Source organism: Myxocyprinus asiaticus, chromosome 9 (genome assembly GCF_019703515.2).
Source record: "Myxocyprinus asiaticus isolate MX2 ecotype Aquarium Trade chromosome 9, UBuf_Myxa_2, whole genome shotgun sequence".
NCBI classification, from domain to species: Eukaryota; Metazoa; Chordata; class Actinopteri; order Cypriniformes; family Catostomidae; genus Myxocyprinus; species Myxocyprinus asiaticus.
Window position 1 is genome coordinate 49,967,864 of NC_059352.1, and position 25,636 is coordinate 49,993,499.

Here is a 25,636-nt window from a genome sequence, read left to right on the forward strand (position 1 = left end):
GGGAACATTACTCACGGCAGAGGATTTAACATCCGACAGTGATCGTCTTGTAATGTATTGTTGATGCGGCATTTTGATGGCTGTAACAGCAGCTGTGCATAAATGGACTAAACTTAAAGCATTAAAGAGACAAAACGTCTTGCAGAGGGATTACTGTGCTGACTGTTATTCACTGTTAAGCTATAATCACACCAAAAGCTCTCCAAGACGTTGCATCTATTAATTGTGTCTCCCATTATAACCACCACTAAAAATATTACTGTTAGTAGTCGACCACACTAATCGACTAGTCAGTTGTTGAACGACAATTGATTAGTACAGGGGTTTTCAAACTTTTTGATGTTAAGGACACCCAAATATGACAATCACCTTGCTAGGGACCGCTTTCTAAAATATATAAAGTGTGAGTGTATACATGTGTGCATCCGGAAAGTATTCACAGCGCTTCACTTTTTCCACATTTTGTTATGTTACAGCCTTATTCCAAAATGGATTCAATTCATTATTTTCCTCAAAATTCTACAAACAATACCCCATAATGACAACGTGAAAGAAGTTTGTTTGAAATCTTTGCAAATTTAATAAAAAGAAAAAACAAAAACAAATCACATGTACATAAGTATTCACAGCCTTTGCCATGACACTAAAAATTTAGCTCAGGTGCATCCTGTTTCCACTGATCATCCTTGAGATGTTTCTACAACTTGATTGGAGTCCACCTGTGGTAAATTCAGTTGATTGGACATGATTTGGAAAGGCACACACCTGTCTATATAAGGTCCCACAGTTAACAGTGCATGTCAAGAGCACAAACCAAGCCATGAAGTCCAAGGAATTGTCTGTAGACCTCCGAGACAGGATTGTATTGAAGCACAGATCTGGGGAAGGGTACAGAAAATTTCTGCAGCATTGAAGGTCCCAATTATCATCCATAAATGGAAGAAGTATGGAACCACCAGGACTCTTCCTAGAGCTGGCCGCCCGGCCAAACTGAGCGATCAGCGGAGAAGGGCCTTAGTCAGGGAGGTGACCAAGAACCCGATGATCACTCTGACAGAGCTCCAGCATTACTCTGTGGAGAGACGAGAACCTTCCAGAAGAACAACCATCTCTGCAGCACTCCACCAATCAGGCCTGTATGGTAGAGTGGCCAGACGGAAGCCACTCCTCAGTAAAAGCCACATGACAGCCTGCCTGGAGTTTGCCAAAAGGCACCTGAAGGACTCTCAGACCATGAGAAACAAAGATTGAACTCTTTGGCCTGAATGGTAAGCGTCATGTCTGGAGGAAACCAGGCACCGCTCATCACCTGGACAATACCATCCCTACAGTGAAGAATGGTGGTGGCAGCATCATGCTGTGGGGATGTTTTTCTGCGGCAGGAACTGGGAGACTAGTCAGGATCGAGGGAAAGATGAATGCAGAAATGTACAGAGACATCCTTGATGAAAACCTGCTCCAGAGCGTTCTGGACCTCAGACTGGGGTGAAGGTTCATCTTCCAACAGGACAACGACCCTAAGCACACAGCCAAGATAACAAAGGTGTGGCTCCGGGACAACTCTGTGAATGTCCTTGAGTGGCCCAGCCAGAGCCCAGACTTTAACCCAATTGAACATCTCTGGAGAGATCTGAAAATGGCTGTTCACCGACGCTCCCCATCCAACCTGATGGAGCTTGAGAGGTCCTGCAAAGAAGAATGGGAGAAACTGCCCAAAAATAGGTGTGCCAAGCTTGTAGCATCATACTCAAAAAGACTTGAGGCTGTAATTGGTGCCAAAGGTGCTTCAACAAAGTATTGAGCAAAGGCTGTGAATACTTATGTACATGTGATTTTTTCTGTTTTTTTTATTTTTAATACATTTGCAAAGATTTCAAACAAACTTCTTTCACGTTGTCATTATGGGGTATTGTTTGTAGAATTTTGAGGAAAATAATGAATTTAATCAATTTTGGAATAAGGCTGTAACATAACAAAATGTGGAAAAAGTGAAGCGCTGTGAATACTTTCCGGATGCACTGTATCTGTCACTGTATTTATTATCTGTAGGATTGCACCTTATTTATCTGACAAATTAAACCATTTGCTATAACCATCGTTATAAACCACAATATACAGTGACTGGGATTTCATATCACCATTTAGTGCTTATAAAAATGATGATATGAAAAGTTTATGGTTTATTTATAGTTAATTACATACATTTATTGTGTTGTATTAACTTTATAATCATTTGTGTGTGTAATACCTACCAAAACAAATGAAATCCAAAAAAGCTTTAAGGGGACCTATTATGCAAAATTCACTTTTACGTTTTTTTTTTCACGTTTGAACATAAATGTGAGTCGGCAGTGTGTGTACACAACCACCCTACAATGTTAAAAGTCCACCTACTCCTCTTTCTTATATTTCTATTAATCAAAAACAGTGTCTCAAAATGATTGGTTTTCGTATCCGCTCTAAAGTGACGTCACTTTAGAGCAGACCACACCCACCACTGGTGACGGACTCCACCCTATTATCATAGATCCTCCCCTGAGTGATCGACACACAGTCCGCCATTTTTTTCTGCTCTGGAGCAGCTACGGTGAGAAGAATAATGTCTCAGCTTCGTAAGCGTCATAAGTGTTCTGTTGTTGGCTGTAAAAGTGAACATCAGAGTCACTGAAGACGCAGTGGACAAGTTTAGTTTTTGAAGAAAATGTTCCCCAAAACATACCAAAATTCGTGTATGTTTGTGCAAATCATTTTACACCAGACTGCTTTGTGAATGAGGGTCAATATAAAGCAGGATTTTCCAAATATTTGATTCTCAAGCATGAATCAGTACCAACTGTTCGTGTTCCAGCTTTATATCCTGAAGATGTAAGTGTCGCAATTTATATTTTGTGAATGTATGCAAATCGCATGATGCAAGACAAACCCCCTAAAATGTCATATCTCGTTATAGCACATAGCTAACGTCATTAGAGTATATTTTTGTGTTGCTCATCCATCGTTGCTAAACGGCTGAAAAACACTCCGGTATTTATGATGTCAGTCATATTGGTTCTGATTTATCGTTGCTAAAGTATCCGAAGTACGAGCTGTAAAGGCACAGCCCTCTTCTGAAAAGGGGGCGGGGAGCAGCAGCTCATTTGCATTTAAAGAGACACACACAAAAACAGCGTGTTTTTGATTTCACCCAAAGAGGCATTTACAACATGGTATAATAAATGATCCGTGGGGTATTTTGAGCTGAAACTTCACAGACACATTCTGGGGACACCTGAGACTTATATTACATCTTGTAAAAAGGACAATAATAGGTCTCCTTTAATAATAATTCATAATATGAATTTGTAATGTTCTACAAATGTGGAAAATAACCTTTTTTCATATCAATCATTTTATATTTTTTAAATCTTTTTTTCATCTTTTTATCTTTCATTGTGGATCTCTTAAATTGGCCTGTCCTGTGTTCAACAGATCCAATCCATGTTCAATGGAAATTTCTTATTGTTAGAACAATAAAATAGATTTTGTACCTATTTGTACATTTTTAAAGCATACAGTAATTCCAAAGTAAAGCAGTGATCTGATGACAAAATGAGTAGCAAAATATCAGTATTGACATATCGTTTTTTTTTTGTTTTTTTTTCAAATCGGTATTTTATCAGCCAACAAGTTCATATTTCAATAATTGAGTAATGTTAAATGCATATACATAAAGAGAAAAATTTCAATCAAACTGAAATGGCAATAATTTCAAAAACATTTACATTTATGAAAAAAAATTTCCATCTCTGAAATTTTCCACAGACCCCCTAGCAACCCCTTGCTGCCCACTGGGAGTCCCTGGACACACAGTTTGAAAACCCCTGGATTAGTCGACCACCGTAGCACATCCCTAGTTACCAACCACTTGTTTCTTACTTTCTTCTATAACTAAGCTACATATTGGCACTGTTGCACTATTACTAATGACAAACTTGTTTTTCTTCATGTAGGCACACTGAAACTCAAATGACTTTCAGTTGTCACCACATCTTCCTGCTAATGTCAATTACAGTTTCCAACTGACTAATACTTACGTACTTGGCAAACATTTGGCGTAAATCATACACTTGATTCTCAATGAAAAACCTTGTTGTAAGAAAAAAAAAAAAGTACAAATGTCTTGTGTAAGGACACTTACTGCGTTCTATAGTCACTCAAATCCAGCTCTGTGAAATCTTTCCACTTTTCAGGTCAATATATGATACACAATCTCTGTTTACTCTGTTCTGATAAGTCAGGTTTGGAACAGCATTCGCTGCTATCAGAGTATTACTAATGTTATCCATGTTGTTGAAAAGCTAAGTGAGTAGCACTAGACTTTATCAAAGTCAAGGGGAAACACTGCAGTTCACATAAAACAAAGGGTAAAATAAAAATGTTAAAATAACGTGTAAAAGTTAAGAATTAAGGACTGTTAGAGAAAAGTGACACTTTTCTGATATTCACATCAAGCAGTGACTATGTTTTGATGCTGAAGGAAAGAGACAGACAGACATGCAAAGACACAGGGGTCACTGTCTGGTCATGGCCTTATTTAACCACCCTCTCTGTGATTTTAGCTCACTTATAACCAGTCAGCGAGCCCTTTGAATGAGTTCACAACACTGGCTCAATGACACAACCATTACGATAGCCTGTACAGCAGAGGTTGTTTTCACAGAAAAGTAGGGATGCACCGATACGAACATTTTTGTACGATACCAATTTCAACAAAAACCTATAGGCCAATAATGATACCGATATTTTGCAACTTACCTATTTTTGTCATCAGATCACTGTTTTACCTAGGAATGCTTAAAAAAATTTACAAAGATATACAAAAGCTTTTTCACTGTTCTAAAGAGAACCACAATAAAAGAAAAAAATAACTAAATATGATAACATGACGACTGATATGGAAAAAGGCTATTTTGTATCACACAAGTCCATACTGCTATTTCAATCTTAATTCAATCAATCGTGCAGCATTAATGGATATCATACTGATATCTCAGAAGTCAAAGTCTGCTGGTGTCAAAGTGTTTTGGATGGTTTCCCTCATCATGTTGCCTATACCGGAAAGTGCCGCTTTCACAACTGTCATGTTCATTTATGCCATTTTTTCCGCATTAACTTGAGAACGAGAAAGAATCAATAAATATGACATGTTCTTAGGAGTGCCAACCCTTCTACATATTGTGCTGGTTATTATTTCTGGGTTGTGCATTTGAGTTTTTACAATGTGTGTTACTAATTAATTATATATAAACCATCGGTTTTACATATCAACTTTTTTTCCCCCTACATATTCATTAGGGCTAGGTATTGATACAGATTTCCAAATTCAATTAAATTCTGATTCACAAACTCTCAATTTGTTTCTGATATCGATTCATGTGTGTATATTTCAGTTATAATGTTCCTTTTGCTTTAGGTACATGCTTTTTGTTTATGACAAAAAGTCATATTGCGATTATTTTGAAAAATATTGCGATTTGAACTGCGATTATGTATCAAAATTGTAATGTTTTTCACATGTTCAACCAGGACTGAAATTACTTTAACTTTTTAGCCCAACAGCCACGGTGGCTGGTAGATGAAAAAATGTACCGGCCAGTCAGATTTCCAACCGGCCAATTTCTTTTATTTATTTATTTCATTGCACTTTATTAAAGTGAATTTTACAGACATGAGAGAAAAATGAACAATACTGTTAGCATATTTAAAAGGGAACTTTTTCAGATTATTCACTTATTACAACAAACATTTGTATTTTAAACTACATGTTGTCATATGAACGACCAGTAAGTTACTTTCATGAGTCGCATTATGTACACATAACACAGTAACAGTTCTTGGTTTATTTGGAGTGAGTCAATTAATTCAGTCAACTCCAACTGATTCATAAGTCTTTTTGATTCACTAAAGAGAGCCGGCTCATAGATTAACTGCTAACTAGGAATGACCCAATACCATTTTTTGGAGAACGAGTACCGATACTTCCTTTTCAGCACTCGCCGATACTGATACCCGTTTATTTGTTTTATTTTTTCTGAAATTCATGTCAACAGTTTATTTCAATTGTATCATCAAAATGGTGTCAACATAAATGAATGAATTAAAACTTTAATCAAATGAAAATAGAACAATTAATTCTCAACATATATTGTATTATTTTTAATTTTTTATTGTATGCTTTTATTCAGAACCCCACGGCACAATCCAAAATACCACATTGGAGTTATATTTTGTCAAATAAAGTGCTGCATAACAGAACATCATAAGTGAAATACTGCTTAAATAATATATAACTACTATTGATTTATTATTATTGGAAGTAGTAGTAGTAGTAGTAGTATAACAGTGAAAGCCCTTTCCATTTCTGTTTGTTTTAACGGAAGTACTCACCTCCAGAAAATCCGGTCATTACGTGATTCAAAGTGATTATTAAACAGCAAACGGCTGCTATTTAATTAAATATGTAGTCTATGAACTGAATTAGCGCTCTGCTCACGGTAATCTGCTACAAACAGTGCGCGAGTGTGAGCCAAGGAGCTCCAAGTCAGCACGACAATGGCTCCACACATACAAGTACATGAGCGCGGTATCTCTACTGCTAACTGAGACGTTCGATGAGCAGCGAGACTGGCTAATGAGAGCCGTTCTATGTAAACACCTTCAACCTTACTGACTGCAGGCATACAGATCCCCCTTGAGGACAAAACATTATTTTACAACCTGAAACAAACTGATATAGAAAGAAAAATGCGCCCGCCAGAGTGCCGCATGACACCACGAAATTCACCAGCCAAATTTTTACCCACATTTGGCGCTTGGTGGATGTTAATTTCGGACCCTGACTGTGTACCTGCTTTTGTCCATTTTGTGATCTCAGCCCTCTAATCGTAATCATTTGTTTTTTTAAACTTGAATATTAGGGATGCTCCAATCATGTAATCGTCCGATGCTGATCATTTAACTTTTTATCAGCAGCTATGTCTGATTATATGTAAGCTTTCTGCTCAATGATAACTGAATTTCCCTGTTGGTAATACCATAGTTGTTGCCTAGTCTTTGCTTTCAAAAATACTGTTGGTTGGATGAATAATTGAATAAACACAAAATATTCCATTTTACTCTTTACTCTAGGCCTTAAAAACAAGTAGGCTTATAAAACTATTCTCTACTGTATATAAGATAGTCCTAAAGAACGAGACTGTAGAGCGGAGGAGGGCGGGGCCGGAATGACGCACGCCCGGTCCCCAATCAGCCTGATGGGGCGCGCGAGGGATAAAGGCGGCCGGGGACGACAGTTGGAGAGAGAAAGAGAACTACAGGCAGCTGCCCTGTGTGTGGTTATGTTTGTGTGTTTTTGTTTAAGTTTATTATTAAACTATTATTTAAGTTGTCAAGCCGGTTCTCGCCTCCTCCTTTCCCTCTAACCCCCTTACACTGGTGCTGAAACCCGGGAGGGAGGAGGGATGCCCGTCGCAGAGTCCTCGACACTGCCGTCCACCCAGGGGAGTGCCGCTGCCATCCGCCGGGGGACAGAGTAGCCCGACCACCCGGACACGGGGAACGGCCACCTTTATCCCTCGCGCGCCCCATCAGGCTGATTGGGGACCGGGCGTGCGTCATTCCAGCCCGGCCCTGCCCTCCTTGGCTCTATAGAGACTTAATGTCAAACTGAAGTTAAACTGATAACTCAGTGGTGTGATTAAACTTAAAGTGAACATTTTGGTTAGTTTGTCACCATTTCATTTAACTATGCATTATATTATAGTATCTACATATTTTATATAGATTAATTATATGTACGTACGTTCCTTATAATTTTGTTGGATGTTGGTAATATTAGTTCTGCTTCCACTTGTTGCCGCTGGGAGTGCAATACGGGCGACACGCTCTCTCGTGAGATAAACAAATGACAGGAGAATGGAGGAAGTGCGCATGTTTCTGGACTCAACAGGTGCTGCTGTTAATGCTGTTTGCACAACAATCATTTAATAAAGATGTTTGAATAATACCTCATCTTCTATTATTATTATGATACCTGTGCCTGGCGGAGATTGAGATATTGCTACCGCACATGATAATACAAACTGCTTCACACAGGATGTGCCGGTTTAGTGTTAATAAACCACTTAGTGCACGTAAGCAAATGGAACCGAACTCTGAGCACTTCTGGTACTCTAAGCATGAGATGGAGTTATTCATTCTTCTGTTAAAACTTGTGTATTACTGAACTGTAAGTTTGTTTAATTTGTCATTTTTAGTCATTTTAGGGTTTGTTGACATTAGGGCTGGGTGTTGACACAGATTTCCCGATTTGATTTTGATTGACAAGCTCTCTATTCGATTTGATTCACCCTTTAATTTCAAACGTGACATGGGGACAGTTAACTGTAAGCTGTTAGATGAATGTAAAGACCTAGAGGACTGTTGTAGAGAAATAAGATCAGAAATAGAAGGTGCAAGATCATGCAAGGTCTTGTAAACAAACAGTCATAATTTGAACTGGATCCTGTATAAAACAGGAAGCCAGTGGAGTGAGGCTAACACAGGAGAAATAGAATCACATTTTCTGGTACTAGTCAGAAGACTAGCAGCAGCGTTTTGCACCAGCTAAAGGGGTGAGAGAGATGATTGAGTAACACCGAAATAAAGTGCATTACAATAGTCCATAGTATCATGGTTTCCAAGTCATTAAAAATGTTTTTAATTTAGCAAAATTTCTAAGTGAAAAAAGCTTCCTTTGACCACAGAATTTGTCAAATTTTAGATTAGAATCAAATGACACCCAGATTTCTAGCTTGTGAATGTAAGTTGGAGGATAATGGTCCGTTTACTGGTTACCATAGCAGTAGAGTCAGGAGGCCCAAAAACTAAGACTTCCATCTTAGATTCGTTTAACTGAAGAAAGTTAGCTGCCATTCAACATTTTATGTCCTCAAGACAGTCAAATAAAGATTGTAGGGCAGAGGTATCATTTGATTTTAGCGGTAGATAAAACTGAGTGTCATCTGCATAACAGTGATATGAGATTATATGTTTCTGGAAGATAGTACCCAAAGGGAGCATATATAAAGAAAACAAAACAGGTCCTAAAATGGAGCCTTGCGGTACTCCACAGCTAAAAAGGTACAGAAGAAGAAGAGAAATTCCCAATCTCAACTGAGAAAGTTTTATCCCTCAGATAAAAAGCAAACCAATCAAGTGCACTGCACTGAATTCCAACCCACTGCTGTAAACGCTTCAGAAGAACAGTATGTTCGATTGTGTCGAAGGCTGCATTGAGATCTAGCAAAACTAGAATAGCACACTTCCCAGAGTCCACCGCTAACAATAAATCATTTGTCACCTTCAGAAGTGCAGACTCAGTGCTATGTCTTGTTCTGAAGCCAGACTGATATTTGTCCAAAACATCATTTTTACTTAAAATGAAGAAAGTTGATGGAGAACAACCTTCTCCAAAACTTTGGAAAGAAAAGATAGTTTTGAGATGGGCTGATAATTATTTAAAACATAAGGATCAAGGTTTGCCTTAAGCAAGGGCTTGACCACAGCATGTTTAAAACTGGATGGGGAAAGTACCATTAATTAGGCAACTGTACTATAGACAGTATGATGGGGCCAATAGTGTCCAGAGCTTCTAAAAGATGATAAGGAGGAATAACGTCCATAGAACAGGAAGCAGACTTCATACGACGGACAATATCTACCAAATGAGAGAGTAAAACTGGCTCAAATTTAGTTAAATGAGATGAAGATGATGTTGTCTCCAAAAAATCAGATGCAGGGGGTGAGAAGCCAGAAGATCTAATGACATCAATCTTATTAATAATTTTATTTTTTTAAATCTTCACAAGCCGCATGGGTTGGATCAGGAAATGAGGTGACTACCAGATGAAGAACACTATTAATAATACTGAATAAGACTTTCGGACTATGAGCGTTTTTGGAAATTAGATCTGAAAAATAATTTGCTCTGGCAGCCTTAACAGTATGCTGATAGTTAAGCATGCGGCCCCTCAGGATTTCAAAAGTAACCTGAAGTTGATCTTTTTTAAACCAGCTTTCCGCCACTCCTGTCTAAGAGCACGAGTGTCATTATTAAGCCAGGGTTGTGCTCTAGTTTTAGGTTTCTTAATTTTAAAAAGGAGCTATACAGTCCAGGATATCACAACAGACTGAGTTAAACATGCAAACCAGCTCATCGGAACCAAAACAGGGAGGAGGAACTCAACAGTACAGGCATGTGGAACATAAGCATCAACAAAATGCTTGGCTGTTTCTGAATTAATAGAACGAACGCAAAATTGTGGACCTCCACAAGTCTGGTTCATCCTTGGGAGCAATTTCCAAACGCCTGAATGTACCACGTTCATCTGTACAAACAATAGTACTCAAGTATGAACACCATGGGACCATGCAGCCATCATACCGCTCAGGAAGAAGACACATTCTGTCTCCTAGAGATGAACGTAGTTTGGAGTGAAAAGTGCAAATCAATCCCAGAACAACAGCAATGCACCTTGTGAAGATGCTGGACGAAACAGGTAGACAAGTATCTATATCCACAGTAAAACGAGTCCTATATCGACATAACCTGAAAGGCTGCTCAGCAAGGAAGAAGCCACTGCTCCAAAACTGCCATAAAAAAGTCAGACTACAGTTTGCAAGTGCACATGGGGACAAAGATCTTACTCTGTGGAGAAATGCCCTCTGGTCTGATGAAACAAAAATGAAACTGTTTGGCAATAATGACCATTGTTATGTTTGGAGGAAAAAGGGTGAGGCTTGCAAGCTGAAGAACACTATCCCAACCGTGAAGCATGGGGGTGGCAGCATCATGTTGTGGGGGTGCTGTGCTGCAGGAGGGACTGGTGCACTTCACAAAATAGATGGTATCATGAGGAAGTAAAATGATGTGGATCTATTGAAGCAACATCTCAAGACATCAGCCAGGAAGTTAAAGCTCGGTCGAAAATGGGTCTTCCAAATGGACAATGACCACAATCATATTTCTAAAGTTGTGTCAAAATGGCTTAAGAACAACAAAGTCAAGGTATTGGAGTGGCCATCACAAAGCCCTGACCTCAATCTGATAGTAAATTTGTGGGCAGAACTGAAAAAGCGTGTGCGAGCAATGAGGCCTACAAACCTGACTCAGTTGCACCAGTTCTGTCTGGAGGAATGGGACAAAATTCCAGCAACTTATTGTGAGAAGCTTGTGGAAGGATACCCAAAACATTTGACCCAAGTTAAACAACTTAAAGGAAATGCTACTAAATACTAACAAAGTGTATGTAAACTTCTGACCCACTGGGAATGTGATGAAAGAAAGAAACTGAAATAAATCATTCTCTCTACTATTATTCTGACATTTCACATTCTTAAAATAAAGTAGTGATCCTAACTGACCTAAGACAGGGAATGTTTTCTATGATTAAATGTCAGGAATTGTGAAAAACTGAGTTTAAATGTATTTGGCTAAGGTGTATAATCTTCTGACTTCAACTGTACACAAAGTACGTGTGTAGGCTAAACTCTTTTTCTGTTAGTATTAAACTGATTCTTACAAGTCCAAATGAAGTTATAAAAATGAGCTTACAATGATAATTATAATGCCTGCCTATCACGTCCTCAATATCAGGCATCAATGAACAAATAAACATAAAATAAACTCAAAACAATGACAGAACACATGTGCAGCAGATCAGTGAATTACATTTTAAAAGGAATTAAACGACAGTGGAAGTGTTAAATATAGATATTTTGAATCAATCATATTCAGACTAACTACATATTTTGATAAAAGGATTAGTCTGCATCAGGCTAAAACCACGTGTTCACTGTAAAGTGATATTAATAAGCACAAATGAGGTAAACACAAGAGTTTATGATTTACAGCCACGTATTAAATCCCAGCGCCATGTTGTTGTTGTATTAAACGCCAAACGTTCAGCGATTAAATTCAAACTTATAGGAGCCAAACAGACACACACATGTGAACGAAAACAAGCGGAAATAAACAAACACTTTAAACTCACCGTCACACGCTCCGTTTAACCCCGATAAAACGACCAAGAGTCGCAGGATTCGCCGTGGGTCCGTCATCACTGGACTCCCATCGCACTGACAATGCGCGTGAACTCCGCTGCGGCGCGCTCGTCAATGACGCTCGTGCACGAGAGGAGTGCGCGCGTAGCAATTATTTCATTTGACCAAGTTACAACAATGAACAAACACAATCTGTTTTAACTAATAACACAAATTATTGTATTGTTCTTGTACATACTGAGTACATCATTCAAACATTAACAGTGAAGGTTTGAAAAAGTATGTGAACCCCTAGGCTAATGATGTCAATGAAAGCTAATTAGAGTCAGGAGTTGGCAAACCTGGCATCCAATTAATGAAATGAGATTGGAGGTGTGGGTTAGAGCTACTTTGACTTATAAAAAGCACTCAAACATTTTGAGTTTGCTTTTCACAAGAAGCATCTGCTAACATAGACCATGCCTCACAAAAAACAGATCTCAGAAGACCTATGATCAAGAATTGTTGCTTTGCATAAAGCTGGAAAGGATTACAAAGTTATCTCGAAGAGCTTAGATATTTCATTGTCATGATCACCATGTTTGCTTTAATAATAGGCCTATTGTTATCATTCTTATTTGTATTTTTCTTGATTGATAGTGCATTCTTTTGAACCCTGCTCCTCTAATGAATATAATGTGAATAAAAGACCCATGCATGCCTATGACTTTATGTGCTTTTTTGAGCTTCAAAGTTCTGGTTACCATTCACTTGCATTGTATGAACCTACAGAGCTGGAATATTCTTCTAAAAATCTTCATTTGTGTTCAGCAGAATAAAGAAAGTCATACACATCTGGGATAGCATGAGGGAGAATAAATGATGAGAGAATTTAAATTTTTTTGTGGTGAACCAAGTAGTAATCATGCTAAATTGCTAATTTGGTACTAGAAAATCACTTGCCATTATATCAAAAACAGTTGAAAGCTATTTGGTTCATTAAATGAAGCTTAACGTTGTCTTTGTGTTTGTTTTTGAGTTGCCACAGTATGCAATAGACTGGCATGTCTTAAGGTCAATATTAGGTCAAAAATGGCAACAACAAAAAAAAGAAACTGCTTTCTCTAGAAACTCATCAGTCAATCATTGTTTTGAGGAATGAAGACTATACAATGCTTGAAATTGCCAAAAAACTGAAGATTTCATACAAAGGTGTACACTACAGTCTTCAAAGACAAAGGACAACTGTCTCTAACAAGGACAGAAAGAGATGTGGAAGACCAGATGTACAACTAAACAAGAGGATAAGTACATCAGAGTCTCTAGTTTGAGAAATAGACGCCTCACATGTCCTCAGCTGACAGCTTCATTGAATTCTACCCGCTCAACACCAGTTTCATGTACAACAGTAAAGAGAAGACTCAGGGGTGCAGGCCTTATGGGAAGAATTGCAAAGAAAAAGCCACTTTTGAAACAGAAAAACAAAAAGAAAAGGTTAGAGTGGGCAAAGAAACACAGACATTGGACAACAGATAATTGGAAAAGAGTGTTGTGGATCTTAACCCCATTGAGCTTTTGTGAGATCAGCTAGACTGTAAGGTGCGTGAGAAGTGCCCGACAAGACAGTCACATCTATGGCAAGTGCTACAGGAAGTGTGGGGTGAAATGTCACCTGAGTATCTGGACAAACTGACAGCTAGAATAACAAGGATCTGCAAAGCTGTCATTGCTGCACATGGAGGATTTTTTGATGAGAACTCTTTGAAGTAGTTTTTATTACTTAAAGAAGTGAGAAAAAGGAAGCAGGAGGCTGCATCAGTGCGTAAATGAATACCTCTGAACATGTTTACCTGATTAATCTGAAATACTTCCTTGGTACATAAACGTTTATTTCAGGTCTGCAGCCTGTTTTGTCCCAATCCTAAAGAATATTTAAAGGAATAGCATCTGATTTCCTATGCAACTCAATTGTATACAAATAGACTTTTATGTTTGCTTGCTTACTTTGCTCAAGTTGTTAGCTAGATGTGTTTACTTCCGTATAAAAATCACTTTCCCTCTTGACGACTTTGAAAGGCATCCAGCAATACAGGTATGACAGGTACAGTGTTTTCTGTTAAACACTATGATGATGATGAGGCTCTCTAGTGGCATACAACAGTTACTACATCCTCTGTGAATTTACTTAGGGTACATTTATTAAAGGAATAGTTCACCCCAAAAGAAAATTCTCTCATCATTTACTCACCCTCATGCCATTCCAGATGTGTGTGATATTTCTTTCTTCTGCTGAACACAAAGATTTTTAGAAGAATATTTCAGCTCTGTAGGTCCATACAATGCAAGTGAATGGGTGCAAAAATGTTGAAGCTCCAAAAGTGCATAAAGGCAGCATAAAAGGCATCCATAAGACTCCAGTGGTTTAATCCATGTCTTCAGAAGCGATATGATAGGTGTGGGTGAGGAACAGATCAGTATTTAAGTCCTTTTTTGCAATAAATCTCCACTTTCACTTTCTGACACATTATATAGTTTTATATATGAATAATAGCAGTTTCAAAAATGAAATAAGAGAAAATGTATTGCAGCGAGAGGTGCAAATATTGTCATATCTTTAGGTTTAAGGAATAGTTTGTCCAAAAATTATAATTTTCTCATCACTCACTCACCTTTATGCCGTCTCAAAGTCGCATGACTTTCTTTATTTAGCGGAACACAAACGAAGTTATTTTGAAGTAGATATAACGTGTTTATATCTATGCGACTCAACGGACCCCAAAAAGCACATAAAGGCAGCATAAAAGTAATCCATAAGACTCCAGTGGTTTAATTCATGTCTTCTGAAGTGATACGGTCAGTTTTGTTCATGAAACGGACCGAAATGTAACTCTTTTTTCACTATACAGTGCATTCAGAAAGTTTTCAGACCACTTTTCAAATGTTGTTATGTTGCAGCCTTATTATGTCTCACATCAATCTGCACTCCATACCTCATAATGACAAAGCAAAAAACAGATTTTTGATAACTTTGACATAAGTATTCAGACCCTTTGCTATGACATCATCTTTGAGATGTTTCTACACTTTGATTGGAGTCCACCTGTGGCAAATTCAATTGATTGGACATGATTTGGAAAGGCACACACCTGTCTATATAAGGTCTCACAGCTGAAAATGCATATCAGAGCAAAAACCAAGCCATGAGGTCAAAGGAACTGACCGCAGAGCTCAGAGACAGGATTGTGTTGAGGCACAGATCTGGGGAAGGCTATAATTTTTTTTTTTGGCTGCACTGAAGGTTCCCAAGAGCACAGTGGCCTCCATAATTCTTAAATGGAAGAAGTTTGGAACAACCGGGACTCTTCCTCAAGCTGGACGCCCGGCCAAACAGAGCAATCGGGGGAGAAGGGCATTGGTAAGAGAGGTGACCAAGAACCCGATGGTCACTCTGGTTGAGCTCCAGAGATCATATGTGGAGATGGGAGGAACTTGCAGAAGGACAACCATCTAGCGTTGGGTTTGAGTCCACCTTAGTCGAGTCCGAGTCAAGTCTGAATCTTTCAACAATCAAGTCTGAGTCCAAAAGGGGCAGAGTCAAACTCAAGATGCTGTGGGGTTTTTTTTTTTTTCAGCGGCAGGGACTGGTGGACTGGTCAGGGTTGAAGGAAAGCTGAACACTGCAAAATACAGGGATATCCTTAATGAAAACCTGGTCCAGAGTGCTCAGGACCTCAGACTGGGCTGAAGGTTCACCTTCCAACAGGACAATGACCCTAAACACACAGCCAAGACAACGCAAGAGTGGCTTAGGGACAACTCTATGAATGTCCTTGAGTGGCCCAGCCAGAGCCCGGATTGAATCCAATTGAACATCTCTGGAGAGACCTGAAAATGGCTGTCCACCGACAGTCCCCATCAAACCTGACAGAGCTTGAGATGATCTGCAGAGAAGAATGGCAGAAAATCCCCTTGGCGATCATGGTGGAGCTTCAAATTGAAATTTGATGTCTATGAAACAGCAGGGTGTTCCATAACAAATCTTTCCTTTCATTGTGTAAACAAAAGATTAACAGTCAGCTCATTTAAATACATAAATAAATAAATGTAGTCACTTACCTTGCATTGTTAGCTATTATGTTGAGGAGTATACATATTTGTCTTCTGTTTCTGTTTACTTACTATTACACATCGTCTTTATTTTATACATTATTATATGAAAATGCTGAAATAGCACGTCTTACTAGTAGCGAATAATAATGATTGCATACACACAATTCACACACACGCACACTACTCGTATATACCTCAATTCTTTGGCTGGTAATAGAATTTTAATGATCTTTTTACACTCCCCCAATGAGCAAAGAATTACAACATACTATATTTACAGTTTTCCAAACAAATGTGTTGGAAGTCAATGAGTCACTGAGTATAATGTGTACATGTGAGTACATGTTGCATGATCCCTTCGTAACAGAAAACATCTGCATTGAACAAATATGAGATAGGAATAAAAATAGAATAGTCTACAGAATAGTCTGTTATGGGCCAGTAGGTAATAAAACCATCATCAAATATTTCACTCTATATAGAAATCACCCTTAAAGAGAAACGACACCACAGGTTTCAGATCAGTATAAAGGGGCTTCTACTATAAACACCAGACATCCAAAGGCCTTCAGTTGAATTACAATGATGAATAAGACTTCAACTATTGTTGATAAATTCTCTTCCACTCGCCCTCTTCATTCCGGCAGTAAAACTGCGGCTGACCTCCAGGAAACAGACCATCAGCGGTCGGATGATCCAGGAGGAACTGGATGGTGGATTTAATGTGCTGGATGAAGTGAGGAGGTTCTGCATACGGTGAAGTGGACAAGTACTGATGGGACAAAACCAGATGAGGAACGTGTCAAAAGAGCAGAGCTTTAGATGTATTCAGTAGAGCTGACAACATTATGATACACATAACAACTGAAAACACACACCTGTAGAATAGTTTCATCTTCTTGCGAGAGCCAGAAGGCCAAGTCACTGTTTGGTGTCCACCTGCATGGGCCGATTTTCACAAGCTCGCGACTAGAATCATACACTTCAACCATCTGTCAATTACAGACATTAATATTTCACATTTACTTCAATGCAATTTTGTAATGCATGGGTAATTTAATGTCTTATGTAATTGTTGCATTGTATTGAATGTGGTAATTTGCATAAGATTAGTTTTACTGAGGATTTAATTGCAACTGCATGTTTATTTGCATTTTTATGTGGACTGTGACCCTGTTTCTAGGTCACGACCCACCAGTTGAGAACCAGTGCATTATATTGCATGACAGCTTCATCGATGTACCTGTCCACCAGAGAAGGTGCGTGCAGATCGGAGTTCCTCTGCTGGACCTCGAAATGTAAATGAGGCTGGAAACACCTGACCAGTTTTAACATTCACACCTGCATACAGACAGACAACAAGCAACACTTGTGAACGTTTCCGTAACAATTATCGTTATTTATATTTATATAAAAATTCAGATTCAAGTAGCTTTATTGGCATGGTAAAAAGAAGATTTACATTGCCGAAACGTTAGTTAATATGCATACATACACATGTGCACATATATACATTTCATTAAAAAAAAAAACATCTAGAGTAAAATAGCAAGTAAATTCAATATTTTTTATATAATCTACAGTTGTGCTCAAAAGTTTGCATACCCTGGCAGAAATTGTGAAATTTTGGCATTGATTTTGAAAATATGACTGATCATGCAAAAAAACTGTCTTTTATTTAAGGATAGTGATCATATGAAGCCATTTATTATCACATAGTTGTTTGGCTCCTTTTTAAATCATAATGATAACAGAAATCACCCAAATGGCCCTGATCAAAAGTTTACACACCCTTGAATGTTTGGCCTTGTTACAGACACACAAGGTGACACACACACAGGTTTAAATGGCAATTAAAGGTTAATTTCCCACACCTGTGGCTTTTTAAATTGCAATTAGTGTCTGTGTATAAATAGTCAATGAGTTTGTTAGCTCTCACGTGGATGCACTGAGCAGGCTAGATACTGAGCCATGGGGAGCAGAAAAGAACTGTCAAAAGACCTGCGTAACAAGGTAATGGAACTTTATAAAGATGGAAAAGGATATAAAAAGATATCCAAAGCCAGTCAGTACTGTTCAGTCACTTATTAAGAAGTGGAAAATTCGGGGATCTCTTGATACCAAGCCATGGTCAGGTAGACCAAGAAAGATTTCAGCCACAACTGCCAGAAGAATTGTTTGGGATACAAAGAAAAACCCACAGGTAACCTCAGGAGAAATACAGGCTGCTCTGGAAAAAGACGGTGTGGTTGTTTCAAGGAGCACAATACGACGATACTTGAATAAAAATGAGATGCACGGTCGAGTTGCCAGAAAGAAGCTTTTACTGCGCCAATGCCACAAAAAAACACCTTGACACGCCTCACAGCTTCTGGCACACTGTAATTTGGAGTGACGAGACCAAAATAGAGCTTTATGTTCACAACCATAAGCGCTATGTTTGGAGAGGGGTCAACAAGGCCTATAGTGAAAAGAATACCATCCCCACTGTGAAGCATGGTGGTGGTTCACTGATGTTTTGGGGGTGTGTGAGCTCTAAAGGCACGGGGAATCTTGTGAAAATTGATGGCAAGATGAATGCAGCATGTTATCAGAAAAAACTGGCAGACAATTTGCATTCTTCTGCACGAAAGCTGCACATGGGACGCTCTTGGACTTTCCAGCATGACAATGACCCTAAGCACAAGGCCAAGTTGACCCTCCAGTGGTTACAGCAGAAAAAGGTGAAGGTTCTGGAGTGGCCATCACAGTCTCCTGACCTTAATATCATCGAGCCACTCTGGGGAGATCTCAAACTTGCGGTTCATGTAAGACGACCAAAGACTTTGCATGACCTGGAGGCATTTTGCCAAGATGAATGGGCAGCTATACCACCTGCAAGAATTTGGGGCCTCATAGACAACTATTACAAAAGACTGCACGCTGTCATTGATGCTAAAGGGGGCAATACACAGTATTAAGAACTAAGGGTATGCAGACTTTTGAACAGGGGTCATTTCATTTTTTCACTGCTGCTGGGACGCATTCAGGACGGATTAGCGTTTACACCTCAAATGCGATGTGGACACATGCTTTTTTTTTTTCGATCACAAAACTTTTTAGACCCCGTTTAGACCTGTATTTTGTGTTGACCATGTGATCAGATCACCCGAAACGCATCTTAATACCAGGTGGAAACGGGGTCTAATTAGATAATTATATACAGTACCCTGCACAAGAGGTTTTTTTCATTTGGCAGTTCATTCATAGAAAAACGCACAAAAAAGCAAAGTGCATCACACTGGAAGTTGTCAACATTGTGTAAATGTAAAACAGACCGACAATGTACATTGGAATTGAGTCAGAGAAGGTGGAGATGATGCACAGTACCTATTCCATACACCAGTGGTCGATGAGTCCCCTCTATGATGACATCATTCACGTCTATAGAAAAACAGTGGTCTTCTGATTATTGAGTGGAAGTGAGCAATAAAAACTAAAATAAGTCATTACATTAAAGTGAACAGTGCAAACGTGTATCTGACCTGTAATACAGCACGTCTCTAGGTGAATTTCTTCTCTCTGTTTTTGAAAGGCAGCTGTAAAGCAAAACATCCATTAGAAAGGTTTCATACTGTTGAAATGTTTTAACCCTTTAATGCATATGAACCTCATTCCACCCCCTGCACATCATCCATTTTTTTGGAGTTATGCACACATCACTAGTATTGCTCAACCTTTCTCTTCTAAGTAGTGTAACAAACAAAAAAAAAGGCAAAATTGCAACAAAAAAAAAAACATGTTTTTTTTTTTTTTATAAATGTTTGATTACCAAAAATGTATAGGGTCTTTAAAGACCCGAGATATGTAATAGTGCGCTTCTTTTTAAGTTTACTATTAAAGGATATATATTTCTTTGTTTAAAACAAGATTATTACCATTGTGTGACAATGGTGAATTATCAGTATCCCATATGCATGTACACATACAGTACATATTATACATGATTTTTCTTACTCAAGGTGGCACTGATGTTTCAGTGATTGACTTGAGCAAACTATAGCAAGTTTAACACATGAACAGTATAATATGACTGTCAATTGAGTGCATTACTGAAATACTGTTGTGCATTTATTTAGACTCAATAAGTGCCTGAGAAAATACTTTTGTGTATATTATGTGTAGCTCAATATGTGTTTGACAGCCAGTTGCGTCTCATGAAATTTCAGCGTGAGAATAGTGAATCCCGTTCTAGATTTGTTGCATCATCTCTTTGATATATGGAAAATATAACAACAAAATATATTCTATTCTATTATTTTCTAATTGTCTTGAAAATGTTTAGAAAACTAAACACTATCTGGGCATTTTGTAGATCCAATTGTGATAGATAAATGTGCCGGGTTGCTAAAGACCAGAATGTAATAATGTTTGTCGAAACACCCATGCATTTAAGGGTTACATTTACATTTAGTAATTTAGCGGATGCTTTTATCCAAAGCGACTTACAAAGAGGAACATAGCAAGCAATTTGTCATACAAAGTTCAACAACATCTGCAAGGTGGATGGAGTAGTATAGTACAGTACGTGCAAGTTAAGTTCAATAGTAAGTACAATTAGTGTGGATTGGCTGGAAGTGGAAGTGCTCGCGGAACAGATATGTTTTCATTAGAGTTAATATAACATACCCAGTATATTAACGCTGAGTGAGTGAGATATTTTCCTGTCGTCATCAAAACCCCCAACCAGATGCAGCTCCAGTCTAAAGACACAAACACATCCGTACCATTCAGTTGTCATATCACAGACATAACTTTAACAAACGTACTAAAATGTATGAATATAACCTGATGAAATATTGACTAAATTTAAAGAACATTAACACTGTCTGAAACTGAGACTATTATATCAGAAGTTCTCTCAAAAATCATGAAGGAATCAATAAAATCATAAAACTACAGTACCTGCCCTCTTTCGCTGGATTACTTCTGGAGGTGACTGCATTGACTATAAGAGGAACTTCGGTCCATGTGCTGGAACCATCACAGTGTGCGAGACATGTTGCTCCACTGCCTTCAGAACATAAACACTGCATAAGACATCCATATCAACAGTAAATATGACATCGTGGGTTTATATCGTGCCGTACCTGTGTGTCGAAGCACAACTAAGTGGCATGTTGTGGCATCATCAGACCCCAAAACAGAGACTGAATCTACAAAAAGAGAGATATCAAGTTTCTGTTTAACAAAACATAACACACACATCAACATCAGAATCTCACACACTCACTGTCTGTAGGTGTGGCAGCTGCAAACTCTCGCTGCTGCAGATACAGCAGGTGTTTGGGATCCACTGGCTCTGGACTTCTGGATACAAACTGCTTTGCATGTTCCTATATGCAATGATAAGACACATGTTAGCAAACAATTCTTAGACATTCATTTACATTATTCAGTTTAACTGAGAAGAATATAGCTGCAGGCCGAGCTCCTCAACCTAACCCTAAAAGTGTGTGGAAGTGAAGCCCCTTTTAGAGTTGACCCAATCCCCTTTTGAACTAACCCCGCACCTTCTGGAGTTACCCCGCCCCCGTTTGTAGATCTCCGGGCTGCAGCAATACCTACTTAGTCATTTAACATCATAGAGACTTCCGTTTTCGTTCATTTGACTTAGGGTAGCAAGAAGCCTTTTGAATATCACCTTGGTAACTGCCTAGCAACCAGATGGGGTTACCCTAGCAACCAAGTAACAAATCACATATCTCTGCACCAGAACATTGTAGAGACTTCCGGTTTTGTTCATTTGACTCAGGGTAGCAAGAAGCCTTTTGAATATCACTTTGGTAACTGCCTAGCAAACACATGGGGTTACCCTAGCAACCAAGTAACAAATCACATATCTCTGCACCAGAACATTGTAGAGACTTCCGGTTTTGTTCATTTGACTCAGGGTAGCAAGAAGCCTTTTGAATATCACCTTGGTAACTGCCTAGCAAACACATGGGGTTACCCTATTAACCAAGTAACAAATCACATATCTCTGCACCAGAACATCGTAGAGACTTCCGGTTTGTTCATTTGACTCAGGGTAGCAAGAAGCCTTTTGAATATCACCTTGGTAACTGCCAAGCAAACACATGGGGTTACCTGAGCAACCAAATAGCAAAATACATATCTCTGTACCAGAACATCATAGAGACTTCAGGGTTAGCTCATTTCACTCAAGCTAGCAAGGAGCCTTTTGAGTATCACCCTGGTAACTGTCTAGCAACCAGATGGGATCACCCCAGCAACTGAGTAGCAAAACAAGCATCTCTGCACCAGCGCTAGCAATGCTAGAGATGTTGGAAAAAATCGTTTCAGTGATGCATCACGATTCATACTAGAACAATTCTGAATCGATTCTCAAAAGAATCAGAATCGATTCTGAGTTCAGTTTAAATCACGGTAGAGCAGTGGCGCACCCCAAAACACGACTGTTTGCAGACCAGCTGTATCAAACACATAACAGTTTGTGCCTGAATGAAACTACGATCCCGAAATTCTTTTACAAACCCACGCACATAGCAATGGGAGAGTTTTTCATGATAAGAAGCCAACAAACAACATGAAAGTTGAGCTCGTACCCATTATTGCACTGATTTTCACACAACGGGGGAAAACACAGAAGAAAATAATGATGAGGCAGCGGTTAGGGAGATGTTGGTGATGTTTTCATTTACTTCTTTTTTTCCCCCCCAATGCCTTTCTCTACCCTTGCGTGCTCTCCATTTCATTGGCTTTTGCTTTATTGCCAGTCATTCGCTTGTCAGGACAGCGCACACACCTGATGATAAAGGTTTGAAATCCATCGTAGCTTTTGCGACAAAGTCGTGCGATCTTCTAGTCGCAGAGCAAACAGATGGAACAGTGCATACGAGACGATTGATACATTTCTGAAGCAACAACTGTGCTATTTAAACTGCTTTACTATCACCTGTGCAAGTGAGGAGAAGCTGACAGCTGCACTCTCATAGAAGCAGATAAATCTGTCATCCTGGACCAGCAACTTCCATTTGTGGTTAAAAATTAAAACGAATAGCATGGCATAGATTAATTTTAAATAATAATTAAATACTGTTAAATGATTTACAATGCTTAAACAACAACAACAAAAATATATATATATAATCAGTTGAAGTAATAGTATTCAGTGTGTTTTGATGGAGAACCAATATATATATATATATATATATATATATATATATATATATATATATAATTTTTTTTTTTTTGTGCTTTTAAGAGATTTTTTATAAGGTTCTAAAGAAAGAAACTGAAAAACTGAGATATTCTTTTAAACTATAGAACCATTTATTTAATCTTGTGGAGGTTCCATGTTTTGTTCACAGCTCATACTGAATGTAAAAAGGCCAGTTTATGTAATGTGACTCGTTCTGATTTTTTTAAAACAGCTGTTAAATAAAAATCTGAAGGGGAAAAAATAGAGTAAAAAAATACATTTTGAAGAAACTGAAAAAAGAAAGAAACTGAAGGACAAGATGCATCTTGATGCATCGAGAATCGTTATATAATCGAATCGTTACCCTTTGAATCATAATCGAATCGTGAGGCCAGTGAAGATTTACACCTCTAAGCGCTAAAACATGCTATCAATCTATCTATACATCTGTCTTTCTTTCTGTCTACCAGTCTATCAGTTTTCTTTTCTATCTGTCTGTCTGTCTGTGTGGAACTAACTAACTAATTAAGCTTTTAAAACTTTCAGACCAGGATCTTTCAAGTCAACCTCAAAGTTTTGTCTACAAACTTTATTTGTCTAGTTCGAATTGTTATGCTGATAACATAACGCAATAAATAAATAAATAAATAAATAAATTAAATATAATAAATGCCATGTAATAAGTAAATGTGTTGAAGGAAAAATATAATTATTTTTGTTAGTGGTCTCAGACTTACATGTAATACATGTAAACTGTAAATATAGTACACTACACCTATAAATACACATTTCATTATATAGTTTACACAGTGATTATTCTGTTCTCTGGCGTATATATATAAGTATCATAATGAGCTTTATTGCCAAGTATGCTTACACATACAAGGAATTTGTCTTGGTGACAGGAGCTTCCAGTGTACAACAATACAAAAACAGCAGCATTACATAGATAATAATAAAAAATAAAAAATAATTACACACACACACACACATATATATAAATCTTTCTCTCTCTCTCTCTCTCTCTATATATATATATATAACAAGTTAACGCATATATACTGTAGTATGATTTTGTTTACATATCTAAAACTGCTATAAGGTTATAATTATGTGAGATTTCATAATTTTCCATATTATTTTGTACCTTGAGATGTGGGTATCTGCTGAAGAGTTCTGTGGTTGAGTTGACGCGATCTATTCTCTTATTCTGAGTGAACAGCGGCATTCTGACAACGTTTAATTCGGATCATTGAATCTTCATTCAAACTTTTAAAATACATGAAATAATAAACTCTCATGTTTGACCCTCCATCACTCCATCCTCTTCCGCATTGGCCAAACGTCACAGTTCATGTGACACCGAACGGAAGACTTGATTTGCTAGAAGGGACATGAGCCGGAAGTCCAGTGGAAGGCAGAGATTCTTTTATTTACTAACAACAGAGATTATTTAGCAGGGACCGGCCACTTCTATTTAAATGAATAGGAGAAACTGGAACGCTCAACGGTCAACGGATGCCGCCAGTGGACTGACTTGCTAGAAATACTTTATCATAATGAAAGCGTTAACGGTCACCGAGCGTGTTACGACAGTAAGCCACCGTTTGCGGATACCATACAAATTAATGGGAGAGCCGTAAACTAACACCTACCTGTCGCAAAATTGTCTGCGTTTTCTCTTGTAAAACAGCAATTTTATCGTTGTTAACTCCACACATGGTTCATTCCAAAAGGATTGTTTAGTGCAAAACATGTAGAATATTAGTGGAAAGGCGGTCAGTTCATTAAGTGATAAGCTGTTTCCTCACAAAAGCAGTTTATTCGGCACACTGAAGCATCTCCTCCATAGACGACCATTTAAAAAAAAACGTCCTCTGGCCTCTTCGCCAGTTGACCGCCGCGTTATGCTATTTTAATGCTTGTAAGTACCCTGAGAAGAAGTGTTCTTGCGGAAGGGCTGATGCAGCTTCATCGACATCCTACAGAGAGTGCTAGAGCAACACAAAAACATTAAAACAGTGCAGGATTAGAGCACAACATTCAGGTTCCGGAAGTAAAAATCCCATTCATTTTTTCCATAGACGAAATTATTTTCAACTATAACATATGATCCTTTAAAGACAGACCTGCCGTGACTTCCGAGGTTGTTTATCAATGGTATATGCTTCCACTGAAGCCATCCGTCTGCGTTATTTTAACTTCATTGTTTAAAAATCATGTTTGATAGCGTCCTGGTAAACAACTACATTACCCATGGTC

General features: G+C 38.3%; 2 protein-coding genes across 4 annotated transcripts in view; both read right to left on the reverse strand.

Annotated features, from left to right (window-relative positions):
• The window catches only part of LOC127445904 (activin receptor type-1B-like), a 45,745-nt gene extending 33,317 nt beyond the window's left edge, over positions 1 to 12,428 (reverse strand). Inside the window, exon 1 of one of the 2 annotated variants that reach the window (XM_051706380.1) lies at positions 12,072 to 12,428. In XM_051706380.1, the coding sequence (XP_051562340.1) occupies positions 12,072 to 12,138 (67 nt within the window). In that variant the 5' untranslated portion in view covers positions 12,139 to 12,428. The remainder of the gene's footprint in view (positions 1 to 12,071) is intronic. The other variant, XM_051706379.1, reaches the window with a different exon arrangement.
• Positions 12,429 to 16,370: 3,942 nt separating this feature from the next.
• Positions 16,371 to 25,233, reverse strand: LOC127445913 (protein N-terminal asparagine amidohydrolase-like). 2 transcript variants are annotated; one of them, XM_051706394.1, is made up of 10 exons: positions 25,030 to 25,233; positions 21,443 to 21,545; positions 21,300 to 21,365; positions 21,115 to 21,223; positions 20,839 to 20,912; positions 19,695 to 19,748; positions 19,540 to 19,593; positions 17,414 to 17,511; positions 17,049 to 17,162; positions 16,371 to 16,942 (listed from the first exon to the last, which is right to left on the reverse strand). In XM_051706394.1, the coding sequence occupies exons 1-10, from the start codon at positions 25,093 to 25,095 to the stop codon at positions 16,772 to 16,774; spliced, it is 909 nt and encodes a 302-aa protein (XP_051562354.1). In that variant the 5' UTR covers positions 25,096 to 25,233; the 3' UTR covers positions 16,371 to 16,771. The 2 variants fall into 2 exon arrangements, with proteins under 2 accessions (XP_051562354.1, XP_051562353.1); XM_051706393.1 differs by lacking the exon at positions 25,030 to 25,233 and adding an exon at positions 24,522 to 24,737.
• Positions 25,234 to 25,636: the final 403 nt, after the last annotated feature.